Source organism: Crassostrea angulata, chromosome 7 (genome assembly GCF_025612915.1).
Source record: "Crassostrea angulata isolate pt1a10 chromosome 7, ASM2561291v2, whole genome shotgun sequence".
Lineage (NCBI taxonomy): Eukaryota > Metazoa > Mollusca > Bivalvia > Ostreida > Ostreidae > Magallana > Magallana angulata.
The window spans coordinates 6,940,402-6,962,026 of NC_069117.1; the positions used below are offsets into that span (position 1 = coordinate 6,940,402).

Below are 21,625 nucleotides of genomic sequence, written 5' to 3' on the forward strand. Positions count from 1 at the left end.
GAGTCAGTTATAACCCTTTCCCCTGGAATATTCAGTCTTAATGATATACACATAGTTAAAGTGACAGAATATAGGCATTTAGGCATTGGACCTTTGCATGACCCCCCCCCCCCCCACACCATGCATGCACATGAATCAAGTGTCGATACATGTATATATAATCAATGAAAAACTTGAACTCAGTTATTTTCATCCCAGTGATGCTCTGTTTAAATTACATTTTTTAAAATTAATGACCTGTTATGAAAAATAAATCAAGGACAAGAAAGACAACTCTTCCTTACTATTTGTCAAACAATATTAAAATGAAAGTAGAGTTGTTCCTCTTAGTCCCCCACTGATGATCATGTGATTGTGTATTGAACCGAATGTCATGCAGTTTAGACCAGAAGAAAACACGGTCACAAGAGGATGACAGGCTAAACAGTCAGCACCAACTCTCAACAAGGTAAGGCTTTGGGGGAAAAGAACAATTTCCACATCTCATGTTTGATATTGGTGTAAATTGCGCAATTGAATGCCAAGATTTTATTCAAACGTTTTATAAATAATTAAGTCAACACTTACAGAGTTACAGTAGTGACCAGTAGCCTCTGCCGTTGGTCAAACGTTATCATTTCCTTTTAATATAGCGAATAATACGTGTATTCAGTGTTATTTATAAATTTAGTTGAACACGCATACAGACCTTTTTGTTGCAATTTGTTTGGGGGTTTTTTTTTTGGGGGGGGGGGGTATATTTTTTGTTTCATGAAAAATAAAATAACATCGGGTGATGCTCGATAGGGCAAAATGATGACCTATAATCTAAAGGCCATTCATCTGTCTTGGGCAACTTAAACATGTCCTTGTGTATTAAGTTAGAAGAGTGGCTTAGAGATGACTCAGACGTCCTGTGCAGGTAAATAAACTGTTAAAGCAACCAACATTCACGGAGAAATATAGTGAATTTTAGTATGTATACTCTTTGTTTTAAAAAGAGCCCAATTTTTGTGGGAACCCCTCTTCCAATGAAATTGTAGGTATTTTTTGTAGTCAATCTCTTTAGAAGTTGTATGACTGCAGGCATGTCTACTTTTTAGATTCTAAAGAGAATAGGATTTTTTATGCATATGCAAATTAGTGCAATTGGCCAAAGCATCACAGTTACCAAAAGATTATAATTAAAAGGTAAAAAAAAATAAATAATTGAAAGCTGTGGCAAAAAAATAAGTCATACCCTTTATTTTATTTCTACTTTCTCCAGTGTTTACTAGTACCAGCTAATACATGTAATATATGTTCAGATATGTATCGATAAGTTATTTATGAGTGCATGGAAATAAAATGCAAAGTTCGGGATGCATTGAATTATAGACTCTGCACTATAGAATTTGGAAATAAATTTGGTGAAATGAACTAATTAATTTAGTTCCTATACTAATTTTGAAACTTGGGTTAGTGGAGGGAAATTTTGTTTTATGGTTGCGTTCAAAGTTGGACACAGACTTGTTGATTCTTAAATTAATAATGATTTCTTCTTAAAATGGGAACACAGTATTTTAATCATAAAAACATTATAAAAGATTTTTCAAGTCTGCCTAAATACTATGTGATATGTCAGGGACCCAGAAACTCTGACACTATTGATTTATTTAAGCCTCATAAAAGTGCAAAGTTTTTAGCATCAAGTGAAATATGAAGGATTTTCTCAGTATTATATAACCTCTGAAGAACTGATTTTGATATTCATAGCATTCCCATTTAAAATCTCTCATTAGACATGTTTGAAAACAATTCAAAACCATAATAAATTTGAAATATTGTACAGAAAAGTGGGTTTTTAATATGACATGATTGTTGAAACGTTGGCAATGATAAACCACCTAAAATGCCTGTATATTGCTTTTGAACTTGATGCAAGTGATCTTGTTGGGACTTTTCTGTTCTTTTTATGATTATCTGACATGTGTGGTAACAATTCAGGAAATGTTTTTGATGTAAAATTCAATCAATCCATTGATTCTGTCACTCTAGACTAACAAATTTAGTTGTGCTGCAGTAAGATTTTAATCTACAACAGACTTAAGATGAGAGGGGAATGTAAAAGATTCATTTTTAAATACTTTAATTGTAAGTGACCAAAATTTTAGTTTTAGGAAGATTTGGAATAAAAGCTCAGGCCGGGTTCACTTCCTTTAAGTTTGCACTGCAAAATCAAATAATTTTAGTGGGATCATATTCCAGCAAATAGCAATGTCGAAAAGTTCACTTGGATATGAAACAGTTCGCCACATGTTCTCCTTTTCCTCTCGGGAGATTTAATCATGTACAAAAAAACCTCAGTTCATTTCCTTTTAACCTTTAGAACATTGTTCTTAATTTCATATAGTTTCATGTACCACGGTATTAACATTTGAAAAGGTTAAAATTTTTTAGAACAGTTACCATAAACATTTTAATTATAATAAATATTTTTTTTATTCATAAACTACAGTCAAACTGTTAGCTTAATTGTTTAATGATTATTGTGACATCATATAAATATGACCTCTTAACCAGTTTAAAAAAAATCACATAAAAGTGAACATTTATGGCACTTCAGTCAGTTCATATAAGGAAATATTATTTTGCAAATGTAAATATTTTTTTGACTACTAATTTGATACTTCCCTTTTATATTAGTTCTTCTGTGAGAGCAGTGTTCTATAAATATTGCTGAAATTCAATTAAGTGACAAAATCATTGTTCTGAATATGTCTCATATAAATTATTTGCCTTGAACTCCAGTAATGGAAGAAAGTATATGCATGTAAGCTCTTTTATTGTTGTCATAATGGTTGATTGGAAACCATTGTCTTTTATGTGCATTGTGACAGCATTCAACATGGAGGATTCAGAGAGGACTCAGCTTCTGTCAGATCACGGGCCAGACACCAGCCCCCGCATTGTGGTGGAAGTACCGCGAGGGAATGCCTCAGCAGACCCCGCCAGGAAGAAGTTGAGGACCCTCCAGACTTCCTCTACCTCTGCCCTTGATTCTGTGGAGGTCCCCAACAATCCACAGACCTACATCTCCAACACTCACAGCATCTCACTGGAGGACAACCACCTGGACCGACTCAAAATATCGTAGGTTCAACATCCTACATCTCAGAAAAAGATAATTAATAAAAAATTACAACTATTGGTATACAGGGTTATTTTTGCCCCGTATTACTAGTACTTCCACCAAATTCGGTAGACCTATGGAAAGATTTCTCCCAATTTGCTATTTTACAGCTGTTATATTACAATAAGTGTAATTGCATTTTGCAATTAGCCTGGATTTAAATTTGTCTACTGTCAATGAGAGTGAATGGGGCCAAAATTGTCCTTTATACAGTATGGTACCTTGATTTCAGGTAATTATGGTACAAGAAAATCCGTACCCAAGATGATCTCTACATTACCTGTTAGCATGGTTGTTAATAAAAAAGTTTCTTTCTTCTCCAGCAACATACAGAGTCTAATGCACCTCCTGAAGGGTAACATTGGTACTGGTATTCTGGCCATGCCCATTGCTGTCAGCTACGCTGGGCTCTGGGTAAGCTTCATTCTTGGGGAATTTTTGTCATCCAGATTTCAAGGTTGTCAACATTTTGAGCATGTACTGTGAATTTAGCTCATTTGTTGAAGTCTAAATGATTTATCCAAATGTGACAGTTAATTTTATAATGATATAACCAGCTATGGAAGGTTTTGATTGAGACAGTTAATGCTATCATTTTGTTAAAGTGTACAGCAATAATTATTCACTTGTTCATTTTACTGCAGTCCGTTGATTATTTGATGAAACATGACGGGCTACATTTGTTTAAAAGTGAATATTTACTGAGAACATTGGATTACAGGTCGGATCTATTGGAATTCTGTTCCTTGGATTCCTAGCCACTCACTGTATGCATATGCTTCTGAACTCTAGCACACATCTTCGGAGAAGGTAATGATAGCTACATGTATTTTGAAACCTTCAGCCTATAGGATTATTAAACTACATGTATTAATACAAGACTGTTTCACATTTAGTTTTAAAATAACTTATAAACAATCATCATGTGGATAATAATTGGTGCAATGTACCTGTATGTATTTTGTGGCAGAGAGAGAAAAGGCCCCGTGGATTATGCCGACACCTTCCATCTCAGCCTGGCCTCTGGCCCACCGTCTCTCCGGAAGTTGGCAGGAGCTGGTCGGTAAGTGTCTCCCTTGTTCCTGCCATCTTATTAGTCCCCTACCGGTTTTCACTGGAGGGGACTATAGCTTTCCTCTGCGTCCGTCAGTCCGTCCGTCCGTCTGTCTGTCCCACTTCAGTTTTCCACACTTTTTTTCTTTATGCGTTTGAGGAATAATATGAATTTTGCTGAACAGCTTCAAAATGTCAAACTACAGATCAAGTTTAGACTTTTGTAGCGTCTGGTTGACATATTTTCGAGAAAATTAATTTTTTATATTCCAATTTTTTAATTGTTTGGATTCGATATTCTGCATAACAGTGCATTGTTTTCACAATTTCCACAAACCGGTAGGGGACGAGTATTGCTTATGCAATACTCTCAGAATGCTTGTTGACTTAGATAAGCAAGTCAGTTACTTTGGAGGGATAAAATTCTATTGTCTTATTAACACTTGGGCTTGCTGGTAATTGTGATCATTACAAAAAGCCATTTTCACTGGAAATTACATTGAAATGAAGTCTTGCTTTTTTACAGGGTAACAATAAACATTTTCCTGATGATGACACAGTTTGGGTTCTGTTGTGTCTACATTCTCTTTGTGGCAACAAATGTCAAACAGGTAAAGTAACATGATCAACGAGACACATCAGTCAAATAGAGGATTGTTATAATTTGGAGGTTCCCCTTAAAATGGATTGAGAGAGAGAAAGAAATAAAAATCCTTTTTAAAATAAATGTTAAAAAAAGGGGATCTTTGTACCTGTATTGTTAGATATAATTTCTGACCCCACTCACTTAAGACCAATTCTCCTCAGGTACCAGTTCCCACCATTTAAATGAAACCTCACACATACACACATAATTAAGAGGTAACTAGAACTGATACTTTGCAAAAATAAATATAAGACCAATAGTTGTGTCTGATTTATTTTGTTCCGAGTAATGAAATATTTTTCTGTTTACATTACAAATATCTTCTTAATCCCTTCCTTTGCTTTAATTTTTCAAAATCAATGCTTATTGATCACATCTAAGTGATCAAATAGAATGTAACTGGATTCCGAATTAAATGTGAGGTGTTAATATCAGCCTAAAATCGCTAGATGCAGCCCTTGCAGATTTGATAAAAATCTCGCTTTTATTTTTCGGAGAGTTTTGAACTGGTAGGAAATTATAAAAAAAAAAATGCTGGCAATTTTATATTCTTGCGATTTGGTACAAAAAAGCGAAATTGCAGAATTTAAAGTACATGTACTTGTGTAAAATAAGTAATTTACAGTTTTTTGTACCAGTACTAGCATGAGCTGGGTACTGGGATTGTACTCAGATTAATTGATGTACTGAGATTAATTGATGTATTGGTATATTGCAGCTGCTTCATACAGTGTGGGCAGATGACCCCAGCCTGAAGGTTTACATCATTGCGATTGGTCTCTTGCTAATTCCATACAGCTTAATCAGGAACCTTGTACATCTTGCCCCGTTTGCAATGTTTGCGAATGTCCTGAATGCGGTGGGATTGATCATCATCTTCCAGTACATCGTCAGAGGTCTTCCCAATCAGAATACCAGACCTGCGGACAAGTCCTATGAGAAACTGCCACTGTATTTTGGGACAGCTCTCTTTACATATGAAGGAATTGGTTTGGTAAGTTACTTTCCAATCTCTACAAACTGATAAACATTAATTTGAAAACAATACATAGTACAAAAGAACCCTAAGGCTAGTAGCTGTTTTTGAAGTGCATAAATAATACATGTATCTACAAACCATCATTCGATTACTGTTTATTGGATTTGTTGCAAGGTCTGCTTTTGTTTCCAAGGTGCTCCCAATAGAAAACAAAATGAGGACCCCCGAGTCCTTCACAGGCTGGAATGGAATTCTGAGTGTGGGCATGGTCACTATTTGTTCTCTGTATTCTGCCATGGGCTGGTACGGTTACCTCAAGTTTGGAGACGAGGCTAAAGGGAGTGTCACCCTCAACCTACCCACAGACCAACTGTAATTATAACCATATAAGCAATCATTGGGAACAAAATGCATGCTTGTAAGAAAGAATATCAAAATGATATTAAATAGCTATAATAATTATATGTGAGTAAAGTATTTATACAGTATTTAATATTTCAAGTAGTGTAAATACATACATTGCACCTTGCTTTTGTAGTGTCTTCCTGGTTTCTTTATATGTTGTAAGTTATAAATGGCAAATAGACAGCATTTAGGACCATATACTAATCTCTTTTACTTAATGATTCCGTAAAGCTACTACAATACATGTTCTCTCTATAAAACTTTCTGGAATTGAGTATTTTCTGGTTCTCTGTTTCAGAGTGTATCAACTGGTTCTTCTCATGTTCTCCATCTCATTATTCATATCCTTCGCCCTTCAACTCTACGTCCCAATTAGAATCATTTGGCCCAAAATCCAGCACCATTTGGTGTCCAAAAAGAAGAAAGAGTTTGGGGAATATGCTCTCAGGATAATATTGGTGATGTTCACAGGTAAAAATCACAGTGGGAATGTGATCATGGTAATCCTGAAGAGCAAATATGATAATTTCACCTTATTCATATTAATATCAATTTCATATTGTGAGAAATATGACAGCATTTTCTGCTAACAATGTGATTTAACTTAATGATTTACAGTATAAGGTTATTATTTAATTCTGGTTTATTTACCTATCAATTTTTTCATTTTCAGCAATTGTGGCCATTGTGGTTCCTGAGTTGGACTTGCTTATCTCCCTTGTAGGTGCTTTGGCCAGTAGCTCTTTAGCATTGGTATTCCCTCCCCTTATAGAAATATTGACTTATAAAGCACCCAATGAAAGGCTTTCCTCCCTATCTGTGATTAAAGACATTAGCATCATGGTATTTGGAGTGTTTGGATGTGTTGTGGGAACGTGGGTCTCCATTGACGAGATCAGGAAGAAGTTTTAGATTACTACACCATCCAACTCCTCAGACTTCACCTTCACACACTTCCATCATGATCTGTTTATTTACATGTATTGGAATTTATACTTTCTGTCCTCCTAGATGTTTATTTTGTTTGAGCTCTCCCCCATTGGATCGTTCATGTAGAGGAGGAGGCGAGACTGTAAGGCACTGTTACAATGTTTCAGGTTCTGACCAAACCCACTGTGATAGCTCTCTTTGTCTCTAGGTATTATTTCATCTGCACAGATTGAAAAAAGAATATTTATATTCAGTGTGTATTTCCCTTTATATTTGTATTGGAAATCTGCGATGTTTAATGCGGTATTCAATTTGTCTGTATGGCCTGGTGTGTTATAGGACCAACATTATCCAAAAATGAGCATTCCATGCTTAAATATATGTACTTTTATATTGAACAGAACATTTCAGCATTTTTTAATACAGGACATTGTTAAAGCATGTATATTCTAAGACCATATTTTTGGTAAAACAACAATTGTACGACTGTCAATTTTAAATTTGAAGAACCATCAACCACCTTTAAGATTCTTGTCTCAATTTTTAATTATTATACCCCCGCTCCGAAGTTTTACCCTTGTGTATCTGTCTGTCCGTCCGTCCGTCCGTCCGTCCGTCTGTCTGTCTGTCCGTTCGTACAAAAATTTCTGTCGCATTCATCTCAGCAACTATTTATCGCAGATGCTTGAAATTTTTACACAGTGTTTGTTAAGGCATGCCATATTGTGGGATATATTTTTGTACCAATCGGACGTCAACTTCCTGTTAAATGATGACTTTATTATTTTTAGCAAAAATTTTCAAACAAATTTTTGTCAAAGAATTCTCAGCAACTGTTTATCGCAGATGCTTGAAATTTTTACACAGTATTTTTATAGGCATGCCATATTGTGGGATATATTTTTGTACCAATCAGACGTCAACTTCCTGTTAAATGAGGACTTTGTTTATTTTTAGCAAAAATTTTCAAACAAATTTTTGTCAAAGAATTCTCAGCAACTGTTTATCGCAGATGCTTGAAATATTTACACAGTATTTTTATAGGCATGCCATATTGTGGGATATATTTTTGTATCAATCAGACGTCAACTTCCTGTTAAATGACGACTTTGTTTATTTTAAGCAAAAATTTTCAAACAAATTTTTGTCAAAGAATTCTCATCATCTGTTTATCGCAGATGCTTGAAATTTTTACACAGTATTTATATAAGCATGCTTTATTGTGGGATATATTTTTGTACCAATCAGACGTCAACTTCCTGTTTAATGAGTAGTTTGTTTATTTATAGACAAAATTTTTAACCATATTTTGTCAAAGAATTCTCAGCAACTATTTATCGCAGATGCTTGAAATTTTAACACACTATTTGTTTAGGCATGCCATATTGTGGGATATATTTTTGTATCAATTGGACGTCAGCTTCCTGTTAAATAATGACTTTGTTTATTTTTAGCAAAAATTTTCAGACAAATTTTCGTCAAAGATTTCTCAGCAGCTCTTTATCGCAGATGCTTGAAATTTTTACACAGTGTTTGTTAAGGCATACCATATGGTGGGATATATTTTTGTACCAATCGGGTGTCAACTTCAAGTTAAATGAGTACTTTGTTTATTTTAGCCAAAATTTTCAAACAAATTTTTCCTCAAAGATTTCTCAGCAGCTTTTAATCGCAGATGCTTGAAATTTTAACACACTATTTGTTTAGGCATGCCATATTGTGGGATATACTTCTGTACCAATCGGATGCCAGCTTTCTTTTAAATGTCGACTTTGCTTATTTTGCATATTCACATCAGAGCGGGGGTATCACTAGTGAGCATTGGCTCACAGATATCTTGTTTAGAAATGTTAATTAAATAGTGCCTTGATTATAAATAGATCTTCTTTACTAAATAAGACTACCTATATTTGCGATAAAATTATAAATCCATTGACACCAATACTGGGGGGGGGGGGGGGGGGGGGGGGGAGTGTTGTTGGTCTCTACAACTTTCCAAGGGGAAAGACTCTGGTAGAAAATCTATTCATGTACCGGTACTACAACACTTAGTTCTTGTGTGGTAAATATGTAAAGAGATCTCGAGTCTTTTTTAAATACAGTGGTTGAGATTTAATGGTGCATTGATTATATTTACATGTACACATGTAGCCTTATTTTTTAAAATCTTTTCTAATTCTTTGTGGTTCATTTTTAGATAAATCTTTTTATACAGAAAATCTCACCATATCTGTATTTTTATACATGTTTATGTATAAAGGTTTATTTTCACCATGCATTCCCTATCAGATTAGCTTATTCATTACCTCAGTGAGCAGAACATGTCTATTTGTATGTAACTGAAACTATTTTTTTGAGAAGATTTATGAATCTATGTGGCAGGCACATAAAATGTGAAAGGTTGAATTGCTTGTTACTTCAGTTCAACACTAACCTCATTACATGTATTGTTGACAGGGTGGTGTAACTGTTTCTTAATTGTAGTTAAGAAGATGAAGTTATTTGGTTCAGATTACACTTTATTCATTGTTGAGAATGTGATATACCGTACATGTAATTATGAATTTATTTCAGATATTCTTGTATGACGACTTTTGACCGTAAAATTATTTTTATTAAGGTATATACAAAAACTGTGATAAATAAACCCTACAAAAATCATTTATATGATGTTTTGTATTCATTAATCATTTAATACTCAGAACTTATTACATTTATTGATTACATTGCAATAAACATACCAGGTACCGGGGTATATAATATTCCTACTTGTCAAAGGTTGCCACCTAAACCACATGTATACTAGGTATGTCATAGATGTCGAAAGTAAAAACAACATTGTTCAAATTGTAAATAATTTAATGTGCACACAAATACATTTGTAATGCCAGTAAATTGTAATAGTTTAAATGGATACATGGAAGCTGTCTCCTCAGTTTTAAGTTTCTATTTCCTACTGACCAGGTCATCACAAAGGTCTATCACAAAGAATTTTTATCGGATAATATCACAATCTTCTTTTCAGGAATCTGATTAGTGAAGTAAACAAGTTCCTGGTTGCCAAGCATTCCCCTCGGTGTAAATGTCACCCCTTCTCGTGAACAAACTGCTCTCCATAGTAATTGAATACTCGAAGATCGGGTTTTTTTCTGATCACATCCTCTATCAATTCATCAATTATCTGAAAGAAAACAAAATTTAATAAATTCTTACTTGATAGGTCTATTTGACTACCAGAAATATGTGCATATTGTATTTATACTACAACTACTGGTTGCACTGACAAGTAATGTGGCTGAATAAACAAAGCTTTAATAAAATAAAACTGAAGTCATAATGCCTAAGATATAAAGGTTCAGCTACTTTTATCCCTAACTGTCCATATTTTAAGAATATTTTCTTGCAAAAATCTCTGGGTGCAATTGTCAGCAACTGAAGAACAACAAAAGTACTAAAATAATCACCCCCCCCCCCCAAAAAAAAATATGAAAGAGTATTTACTTGGAAGTATTTAGTTTCCAGCATAAGCACAGTCATTGAAATGCACCATTTAGCTTCACTTAAAGGTGAGATAACTACATGTAAATGAGTTCTGTAATGCTTGATTTACCCTGTTGCACTGTTGTAAATTGAGAAGTCGAAGTTTTGGCATTTCCTCTGGAATTCGTATAAAGTAGGTTCCTGTTATTTTGTGCAAACCTATGATATCCAGAACCTTTAAATTCCTGTCAACAAGAGAACACCATATAAGCCTTTATTTCATTTTGATTGTTTTTCAGAGACAAGAAACAGCTCTATAATATTATGCTTTGAAAACAAATTTTCCTGCAAATATTAATTTCTCTGTGGAAATAATGTTAAAATTATATCAATTAATAATAATACCAATAATGACTTATGGGTCTGAAATATGGATATCCAACTTCAAATGTGATTTAATGTCTTCAGAACAATTTACATTTGAAAAAACACAACACCTTATTTTTAAAGACATCTTGGGGGGGTACACAGAAAGGCATCAAATCTTGCTGTTTTATGTGAATTAGGACAATTTCCTCTGTATTATCTATGTATTGAGAATATGTTCAAATTTTATAAGAGACTTGAAGATATGGAATACAAAAATGACTATAATAATTACTTAGTAACATCTGCATTCAAAGAAGACAAAAAATTGTCTTCTAGAGTATCTTGGCAAAGAAAACTGTCTTCATTGCTACAGAAATTAAATATCAATTCTTTGAATATCTGTCACAAAATTTTAAAGAACAAGTTAAAAGTACATTATCAAAACAAAATACATGAACAACTAAACAATACACGTAAAGCTGACTCTGGAAAATTGTCCTTTTATAGCAAAATTGTAAACCAAAGGGAGTAAATGAATATGAACTACAACAATACTTAAAACTACCTTTAAAAAAATGTGACAGATCTGTCCTAACAAAACTAAGAATCAGTGCTCATTCATTATTTATTGAAACTGATAGATATTCTAAACCTCCTATTCCTAGAGAAAAACGTCTGTGTAATTTTTGCAAATTGTTTATTGAAGATGAGAAACACTTTGTATTGTATTGTTCAAAATATGACCAATGTATATTGAATTATTATGATATATTTAATGGGAACACATATACAAATGTCAATCCCATTAAGGAACTTGTCAATCCTAAAAACATTACAGCTGCTAGAAGGATATGTTGTTTTCTAAAAAACTGTTTCAACGCTAGAAAGTTATGTGAACACTTATACAATTTTATGAATACCAATAATAGTCTTCACACAAGCCTAGTTTTGTTCACCCAATGTTTTGTCCACTGTAGATTTTTAAGTTAATGTTTAACTTTGTTTTATGTAACTCATATGCATGACTATATGCTGACATGGTAATTGTCAATAAATGAATTGAAAAAAAAATAATATTATGATTTTGGTTAAATGTCTATTTGCTTAAAGTACATGTACCATGCAGCGATGCCACTTTCAGTAACTACATGTACAATGTCCAAAGTCATTTGACAAAGCTATAATGTAAGACACCCTTTGAAAAAGAAGAAACAATTTTAAGATAACAATAAAGATCGAGTGTCTATATATACATGGTTAGCAATGGATACACATGGACATGTCTGACAAACCTGCAATGGTCCACGATGGAAATGATTCCAGGGTCAGAGATATCCCAGCACCAGGACAGAGCCAAGTACTGAAGCTTGGGGCCGCAGCTAAAAATACAGCAACATTAATCACAGAAAACATATCTATAGCATATTGTGAATTCACATGCATCTTGCAGTTTTCACTGATAACCACATGTTTATTTCTGTGGGTTTTTAAGTTATTTTTTTTTTCATTTCTGCCTAAATAATATAGAGAAACCAACACTTTCCTTTTTTTTTTTATCCATTTTCATTTCTGCAAGTTTATATAAGTGCATAGAAAGCAAATAATGTACATGTAATTATTACAAGCTCCCTAAAAGTTAACAGAAAAAATCTGACCACTTTGTCAGCTGAATAACACAGTCGTCCACAAACTGAGTGTTTTCTGAGAAATCCAGCTCCACTAGGTTGGACATGGATTTACAGGTGAATAGTGACAGCAGTCCGTCCGTGGAGAAGTACAAACCTTTCCTCATCTTCAGATGGGTCAGCTGTTGGAGGGTCTGAGTAATAGAAATTAAAACTGTAAAAGGAGCTCCACAAATTAGGCACATTATAGTTGTAGAACAGATTATGCCTTTTAAAACCAGTTGTTACTGTTCGTCAAGTGCATTGGTGGGTACATCTCTTATTTACTGGTACCTTATTACGGTGGTAATGTGTATGCTTCTTAACTATCCAAATACTGTATGTGTATGCATACACCCATTAGGTTGAAGTATGTTAATTTAAGTAATTTTTACCAATAATTGTGACTGTATGTTACACTTTATATAGCATATTCTATATTTACAATATCTGGTCAGTACATACTAAGGATGCAGATACAGTGTTAATGAGAGTACACAATATACCTGAAATTCTTGACAGTATTTTCCAGATCAGATTTTACCTGTTTGTACCTGAAGTCATTGCAATTATAATCATATACATGTATTTACCTGGAGTCATGGTCAAATATACTTGAAGGTACCTGACAGCCATGATCTTTATTTAGCGGTATGTACCAGAGTCATGGTTTGTAATTACTTGTTGGTACCTGGAGTCATGGTCTGACATGTATATATAACGTTACCCATAATTTCCTGACACTGACAGTCATGGTCTCTAATTACCTGTATGTACTTTAGGGCCTGGTCAGTTAGTCCTTCACAAAAGGAAATCTGAAGTTTGTTCAGTTTAGCACACCTTGCAATGTGATGAATGCTTTTGTCTGTTAGTTCAGCACCATCTAGCATCAGTTCTCGGAGATTGTTGAGTTGTTGATCTACCAGGGTAATCACAGCACTGACAAATGTATAAAAAGAGTAATAATCTATTGAGATATGAAGCTCACAAATAATCTTGTACAATTGTTTAAACAAAACAAGAGATGTTTGTCAAAAACTTATGCACCCTCCCTTGGAAACATCCACAAAGAAAATGAACGTAAACTTCAAATAACTGGAATTTTTCAATGTCCAAGGGCCATAAATCTGTCGAAAATTGCTCGATCATACCCAATATCGAACTTGATCTAGATATTATCATGATAAACCTGTATACCAAATTTCATTTCAATATGTTCATCCTCTGCGAAGAAAATGAACGGAAACTGTTGGTGGACTGACCAACAAACAGCAGCAAAGCAATATGCCCTCCCTTCTTCGAAGGGGGCATAAAAATAATACATATATCATGGGCAGAAATAAATATTCATACACATGAAATGTACAATGTAAATAACTAAAGATATTAAAATTGGTTTGGCTCAATAACTTTTAAAAAATCAGTGTTTATGAAATTCTTTGGTTGATATTTGAACAGATTCACCATTCTGATTATTGCCAAGAATTTTATCAACTGGGTGTAAATACCTGATACTTATGATTGTCATAAACAGTTTTAATAAACACAATTTTGTTAGCTTTTAATGCAGTGTGTGTACCTGTCTGAGATCCAGGATATGCCATCAATGTTAAGTGAGACAATTCTGTTCATCCTCGAGGCCAGCAGTACAATGCTTTCGTCTGTGATGCAGCAGTGAGAGAAGTTGAATTCCTGCAGGTTCTCTCCCTTGATCATCGATGCTGCAGCACCATCATCTACAGACATGCAGCCCTCGGTGTTCAGCTTTGTCAGTCGTGGACAGTTCCTCAAGAAATATTCTATCACAGTTTTGTTAACACCACTACAGAAGCCTATGTTGAGAGACTCCAACATAGGAATGTATTGGGAGAAAACAGCTACTTCTGCTGTTGTCAGATCAAGCCTTCCCATCAAGTTCAGCTTTTTCAATGAGCTCGCTCTAGAAATAATGCTGCATAAAGAAGTGGATGGAATTTCATTGAGTCTGCTGAAGTCCAATTCCTTCCACAGACTAGGGTCATGTCCTATATCATACCATCGTTTACACACAGGTATCACATGTAAATTGAGTTCAACAACTGAGAAAAAGCTAAAAATACTTAAAATAACTTCCCTTGGTAGATGGTTGAATGAGACCAACTCTTCCCTCGTGTCTTCATTATAACTACTTAGTCTTTCTGTACTACATATTAGGCTTTCTACTTCATTAGATATCACTTTGATATCATTTTCTACAGTAAGTTTTGATCCATCATCAAGAGCTAGAGATGGCTCACAAGTACGGAAAATCCCTGGCCCAACAATGAATTCAGTGCCGTCTTCTTCTAGAAAATGGACAACTTCTGCTCTATAAGAAAATGACTCCTCCTCATCATGCTGATTTAAGTTGTTTCCATCATCCATGATATCCACTGGCTATCAGTCCTTGACTCCCGTCTGTTCGCTACACCACTTGGGATCATGAAGATTGAAGACGTAATGAAGCACTCCTATTTTTATTTAAGCATCACAATTATTAGACAACTAGAAAATCTTAAGACTTAACTTTGACCGTTTTAACTATAAATATTCATGACGCATTGTTATTAAAAATTTAATTTAATTGATATAGCATGAACAGTATTACTTAAAACTGTATTGGTCATGGTGAATAAAACAGTTTGATATTAAAATCATTCATAGAAAACTACTTTAAAACGACTATCTCACAATTTTAATGCTTCAGAGGAAATGTGGAATAAATAAATCGGTGTCAAACTCACGCAAGATTATGACAACAAATAAAGGCTAAAAATGAAGACGATGAAAAATGTTTATCCGGATTGTAAAAGAGCACACAGAAAATGACGAATGTTCAACGTCTGTAACTATTGTCAATTTTTTGTTAAAATATTTGTCATACACACAAATGCACACACGTTTAGTTATAAATTAAGAATATTTATTGTTATACTTCGTTTTATAATTTTTGAAGCTTTTGCTTATAGTTTTACAGTATAGTTATGTATACGTCCCTGGTTATATTAATTCATTTTGTGATGTTGCCATTCAAGATAGTGATTTTCAGTAATTCCCTTTTTCCTAATTATTCAAAATATAAATTATCTCAATTTTATTGTGAATCTTTAGGCAGTTCAAACGACCGTAAATATCTTAACCAATGAAAACGTTCCCATAGCAGCATATCAGTTTTTGATTCGCCAGCCTGAGGGGAAAGTGGGTCAGAGAACTATCAGATGCTCAGAATAAATTAAGTCGGCTAGTACTAACCGGTGTGCAAAGCAGTGAACGAACAGCGCCCATTTTGTCATTACAGAAAATCACCATGAGAGAAATTGTTCATCTTCAGACTGGCCAATGTGGAAACCAAATTGGTGCTAAGGTAGATAATACTTAATCATTTAGTTGTAGGAACGTTACATATACTTTACAGTGTATATATTTAGATGGATAATATGTTAGAGTTGGATAATGAGATGGCGGAATGCGGCGGCGAATTTCGCGGACATTTTTCTTTTTCCATTCGGCGAATAGAAAGAACAGATGACACTTATTTTAGTTGCCGATTACTGAATATTTTTGACATGAACTCCTTTTAGTGAGTTTCACTTAAATTTGTTAGATATTTAATTACACGTGACTCATTGACGGAATATTACAGACGAAAACGGGCATCTTGCCAGTCTCTCGTCTTGATTTAAATGGACCACGTGTTCAAGCGTTTAAAGAGCTGGATACATGGGGCGGATCCAATGTAATGAAATAATTTAAATTCCGTATAAAATCATTTTTTAACATGTATTTATTCTTTGTCTAATGATTCACGAGTGTATCTGTTTAAAGATTCGTGAATAATAAATATACGCTATAATAATTGTTTTTAAATTATAATGTATATTATTTTGATTAAATTTTTAAAGTAAGGTAGTATGAAGCATTAAATTTTTTTTGGTTGGGTTTAAAAGAGGGTAAAACCTTAAACAGATGCTGTGTCTTATTATGATTGTGGCATATGCGTAAGATGCGCTTCTAGATGAGTGTCGAACATCTGTCTGTTGCAGTTTTGGGAGGTGATCTCAGATGAGCACGGCATCGACCCAACAGGAACCTATCATGGTGACTCAGACCTGCAGCTCGAGAGAATCAATGTCTACTACAACGAGGCTACTGGTGAGTCTGACAGCTGTCGACAAAAAATAAATCTTAACTGCAGATGTGTTACATTATTTTATCCTTGAGTTACTCGGGAGATTAGGGAAGGAGGTATTTTTCTACTGAAGCTCATGTAGTCTCCAAGATGATGCATCATATGGAGCAAGCCCATTTTGATACATAAATACATTATGTTAATTTTATAATTATTTGACCTAATCAGCATAAAAATTAAAAAATATGTTGAAATTAATCATTTTATGGGGTTTAGAAAAGTAAATGTTGAAGACAAGCTTTAGGTCTGTAGCGTGTAGTTTGTAAAAGAATTTCAGAAGAATTTTTTTGCTATGTTTTGCAGTGTTAACTCTGGTCAGGATAAGAGCATATTTTTTAATGATGGCTTTATGATTGTTTTAATTCCTTTATAATGTCTAAATGATAAGCAATGTCATAAGTTTCTTGAATATGCATTAAAGCTAAAATCTAATAAACAGGTTCATTTTGTGATTTTAATTAATTCAACAGGAGGAAAGTATGTCCCGAGAGCCATTTTGGTTGACCTTGAGCCCGGTACTATGGACTCTGTCAGATCTGGTCCATTCGGTCAGATTTTTCGCCCAGACAACTTTGTGTTTGGACAGAGTGGTGCAGGAAACAATTGGGCCAAAGGTCACTACACAGAGGGTGCTGAACTGGTGGACTCGGTTCTAGACGTAGTTCGTAAGGAGTCGGAGAGCTGTGACTGTCTACAGGGGTTCCAGATGACTCACTCCCTGGGGGGTGGCACAGGCTCCGGAATGGGAACACTCCTCATCTCCAAGATCCGTGAAGAGTACCCAGACAGAATCATGAACACATTCTCAGTCGTCCCATCACCAAAGGTGTGTATTGATTGGTCAGTCTACTGCAGCATGCATAGAAATGAGATGGTGTCTGGATCAACAGTAATTTAACATCCTTGCCTCTCAATAAAATCAATAGTCAATGTCATTAGAGTGAGCTGGCTTGATCTGATAAAGCAATGTTTAATCCATAATGACATTATTTTAAGGGAAAATTGCTGCGTAAAATGTGAGTAGAAGTGCATAGGAAAACCTTGTACTTTCCTTAGATTATTGATTGTGCATTAACTAAGCTAGAAGCATTGATCCTAATTTATTGCATCATCTGATTGAAGTGGTATAGTCTACTCCTCATGATCTCTTGAGGGCCAATTTAATTTACTCTGATGCAAAATTATGCTGACTTGCTGCATAACAAATTCAGAGAATTGGTCATAATAGGGGCTACAGCCAGAAAACAGGAAGTGTGTGATTACGTAATGGAGCAAAGCGCACTCGGCTTTGTCTGATTTTAGAGACAAAGACAAGTATTTCCTTGTTACAAATTCAACACAATGTCAAAAGTTCAACAATTATGTGCATTGTTCTGCAAACCTGGAAGTATTGTAGTGGTGTGTGGTCATGCTATTCAATTGGTTAAATTCAAGCGATATATGATACCCCACAGCTTCCAAGGTGGTTTTTCATTCTCTTCAGAAATTCACAGTAAAGAATTTCGGACTTCTTCATGTTTCTATACCTTTATGATAACTAAAACTTAGGTAATATGATTGCTTATAGTGGTATACATACATCACTGTATTTAAAGTTGACCTCATTAACTTTTTTATCATTGATGAAATTCATTGCTGATATGAAACAATTATGTTTTGTAGGTGTCAGATACAGTTGTAGAACCATACAATGCCACACTCTCTGTTCATCAGTTAGTAGAAAACACCGACGAAACCTTCTGCATTGATAACGAGGCTCTGTATGACATTTGCTTCCGTACACTCAAACTGTCCACACCAACATACGGTGACCTTAATCATCTTGTGTCAGCCACAATGTCAGGTGTCACGACTTGTCTTAGGTTCCCAGGACAGTTGAATGCCGACCTCAGGAAGCTAGCAGTAAATATGGTTCCCTTCCCACGTCTCCACTTCTTCATGCCAGGATTCGCACCCCTTACCTCTCGTGGAAGTCAGCAGTACAGGGCCCTGACTGTTCCCGAGCTCACACAGCAGATGTTTGATTCCAAGAACATGATGGCCGCCTGTGATCCACGTCATGGACGCTACCTCACGGTGGCTGCCATTTTCAGGGGTCGTATGTCCATGAAGGAGGTCGACGAACAGATGCTGAATGTTCAAAACAAGAACAGCAGCTATTTTGTTGAGTGGATTCCCAACAATGTGAAGACGGCTGTTTGTGACGTTCCCCCCAGAGGTCTGAAGATGTCTGCCACTTTCATCGGAAACAGCACCGCCATCCAGGAGCTGTTCAAGAGAATCTCTGAGCAGTTCACCGCTATGTTCCGTCGTAAGGCTTTCTTGCATTGGTACACTGGTGAGGGTATGGATGAGATGGAGTTCACTGAGGCCGAGTCCAACATGAACGACTTAGTGTCCGAGTACCAACAGTACCAGGACGCCACCGCCGAGGAGGAGGCCGAATTTGATGAGGAGGAGGAACAAGAAGAGATGTAGATGCCTCCCACGCCTCAGATTAACAGACTAAGCAAATGGACCAATTCCTGTACAGCTTTAAATAATTCTCAATGACAGTTTTCTAGTCACTGTGTTCTGTTTCTCTGTGATCTTTCTGTCTTCCTTTCTATCCGCCATTTTTTGGAAACATTTTTACTTTTGTTTAAAATTGTTAAGGGCTTACAATGAATAAATTGATCAAATTTTATTTAAGCCAGTTGTTAAGAATTATCATTCTACCGGTAATCCTGATCAACAGAGTGTTGCATGTGCTCAAACATAAACCTAGATTGAATAATTTAGATCTATTCCTTTATCTATTATTGCAAGGAAATGAAAACAAAATTCTTCTCATTTTCAGTAACTATTAGTGGTTTTTGCAAATCCTGCATTGTATTAATGAAGAATGATACTTTTAAATTCATATTGGCAGATTTTTTAATGTGTTGGATCATTGGAACTAAAAATGTTTAAGATGGTCAAAGAACATACTAACTTTGTTGTGACGTATTTCCTATTGAAATACTGCGTAATAAAATTAACTATAGTTTTATTATTTTTTTTATTTAAGTTCATAAGTTTCAATCCAGTTAGGGCTTTTATAATTTATATATAATAAAGTATTTGAAATATAGTGTACTTTTATCCGCATTGATAGGTGTCCCATTCCACCTTGATACTCAATCCATTAAACCATATTCGGGGATTTTTTAAAATAACATTCTGGAGATCGGCTGAACAGCAGGACCTTTTCAAAATTTGTAGAGTCATAGCATAGTTATACATGTAGTAGTTAGGGCTATATGGACCGTGGATATCGGCCTGGGAACAATGAGAGTGTTTTATTTTCAATTTTTTTTTATATCGAAAATAGCAGGGTAGTGTAGACGGAAATTGGTAATCCGACAACATCGTTCTGTACATCTATGTTTTTCAGTTTGATTTTGGGATCAAAATTTAAACCATCAAAGAGTTGCAAATTTATTCCAAGCGATGAATTGGTAAATTGAAATGATTTGATAGTGTTGGCCGTGTGCTACATCTGATTATCCGCGCCTGATTCTGTATCGTTGTATGAGGACGTTTTTCCGTATGCAGGAAGTGGTGTGAACAAATGCACACTCGGAGGGAAAGAATTAACAATGACTCACCTATTGTACAACAAAACTCTCCGCCGTATGAATTTACATAAGGAATCATTCTTTGAGTATTATGAGGTGATAATTTTGGTCGGGGCGTGATCAAATCCAATAAAGCCCGAAGGGCTTTATGATAGATTTGATCACACCCCGACCGAAATTATCACCTAAATGGCTAATAATATTTAAAGAATGATTCCTTATTACTTATATTTATATAATTTTAGGCCATGGTACGATTAAATAAACAAACCCCGCTGGCGCCTCAATTTGGCGTCATTTTTATTATGAGTTATATAGTACAACATCGACCGATACGTAGTGTTATCACAGGCAAATACACTGGATAATGTAAATATAATAATTTAACGACAGCTTTATAATGACTGACCAACGGATAAAGCTAACTCCATTAATTGCTGCCAGATTTATCTTTTTATATATATATATATATGTGTGTGTGTGTGTGTGTGTGTGTGTGTGTGTGTGTGTGGATCCAGAATTTTTTTTTCAGGGGATGGGGTCGGGTCCCAAGGATAATTGGGCTAGTTTGCAGAAGGAGGTCAGAGGCTGACTCTATGTAATTTTGCAATGGGAATATTTAATAAATTTGAATTTTTCCAGGGTCAACACCCCCTTTCTAGATCCGAACATGCTTTAGAAATTTTTTAAAATATTGTAGTTTTGTTTGATAAGCTACAAAAATTTGATGTATCGTGAATTCCCTTACAAGAAGAGGTCAGCTGATGAAATGAATGGAAATTTCAGACGTGTTATGCATATTATGTATGCATAAAGTTTGTCATTGTATTACATGTATAGGGATCCGATTTAAGTCCTGGGAACTTTTGTCCAATACTTGAACTTTGTTATATCTTCCTTTCATTCTGTCTTTATTCCCTCCCATAGAAGATTGCATGGATATACAGTTTTAAATACAAATCATAAATGCAACTCAAGAGTAACAATGTTATTTAAAAAAGAATAATATGTTTTACGGTGCGACCGTTGGGGCGAGCGCAGCATGTGACCAAACAATGAATTATAATAAATCAATAAAAATAAAATTAACAACGTGAAATTTGAATGCCAAAAAATAAAACATACCTATTTTTCAGTAAATT

At 34.8% G+C, this 21,625-nt stretch overlaps 3 protein-coding genes across 5 annotated transcripts; 2 read left to right on the top strand and 1 right to left on the bottom strand.

Annotated features, from left to right (window-relative positions):
- The first annotated feature begins 342 nt into the window (after positions 1 to 342).
- On the top strand, positions 343 to 7,789 carry LOC128191966 (proton-coupled amino acid transporter 4-like). Its single transcript, XM_052864356.1, has 10 exons — positions 343 to 448; positions 2,859 to 3,111; positions 3,475 to 3,565; positions 3,873 to 3,961; positions 4,122 to 4,214; positions 4,731 to 4,815; positions 5,569 to 5,844; positions 6,023 to 6,201; positions 6,533 to 6,705; positions 6,908 to 7,789. Exons 2-10 carry the CDS (start codon positions 2,867 to 2,869, stop codon positions 7,144 to 7,146), a joined length of 1,470 nt encoding a protein of 489 aa, XP_052720316.1. The 5' UTR covers positions 343 to 448; positions 2,859 to 2,866; the 3' UTR covers positions 7,147 to 7,789.
- A 2,058-nt stretch (positions 7,790 to 9,847) lies between these two features.
- On the bottom strand, positions 9,848 to 15,464 carry LOC128191967 (F-box/LRR-repeat protein 2-like). Of its 3 annotated transcripts, none has more exons than XM_052864358.1 (7): positions 15,387 to 15,464; positions 14,257 to 15,166; positions 13,445 to 13,616; positions 12,669 to 12,832; positions 12,306 to 12,392; positions 10,775 to 10,889; positions 9,848 to 10,345 (listed from the first exon to the last, which is right to left on the bottom strand). In XM_052864358.1, exons 2-7 carry the CDS (start codon positions 15,078 to 15,080, stop codon positions 10,250 to 10,252), a joined length of 1,458 nt encoding a protein of 485 aa, XP_052720318.1. In that variant the 5' UTR covers positions 15,081 to 15,166; positions 15,387 to 15,464; the 3' UTR covers positions 9,848 to 10,249. The 3 variants fall into 3 exon arrangements, with proteins under 3 accessions (XP_052720318.1, XP_052720320.1, XP_052720319.1); XM_052864360.1 differs by lacking the exon at positions 15,387 to 15,464 and adding an exon at positions 15,304 to 15,380; XM_052864359.1 differs by lacking the exon at positions 15,387 to 15,464 and having other exon boundaries at positions 14,257 to 15,379.
- Positions 15,465 to 15,900: 436 nt separating this feature from the next.
- LOC128191968 (tubulin beta chain-like) lies at positions 15,901 to 19,575 on the top strand. The gene is made up of 4 exons (XM_052864361.1): positions 15,901 to 16,059; positions 16,739 to 16,847; positions 17,355 to 17,710; positions 18,547 to 19,575. Exons 1-4 carry the CDS (start codon positions 16,003 to 16,005, stop codon positions 19,360 to 19,362), a joined length of 1,338 nt encoding a protein of 445 aa, XP_052720321.1. The 5' UTR covers positions 15,901 to 16,002; the 3' UTR covers positions 19,363 to 19,575.
- Positions 19,576 to 21,625: the final 2,050 nt, after the last annotated feature.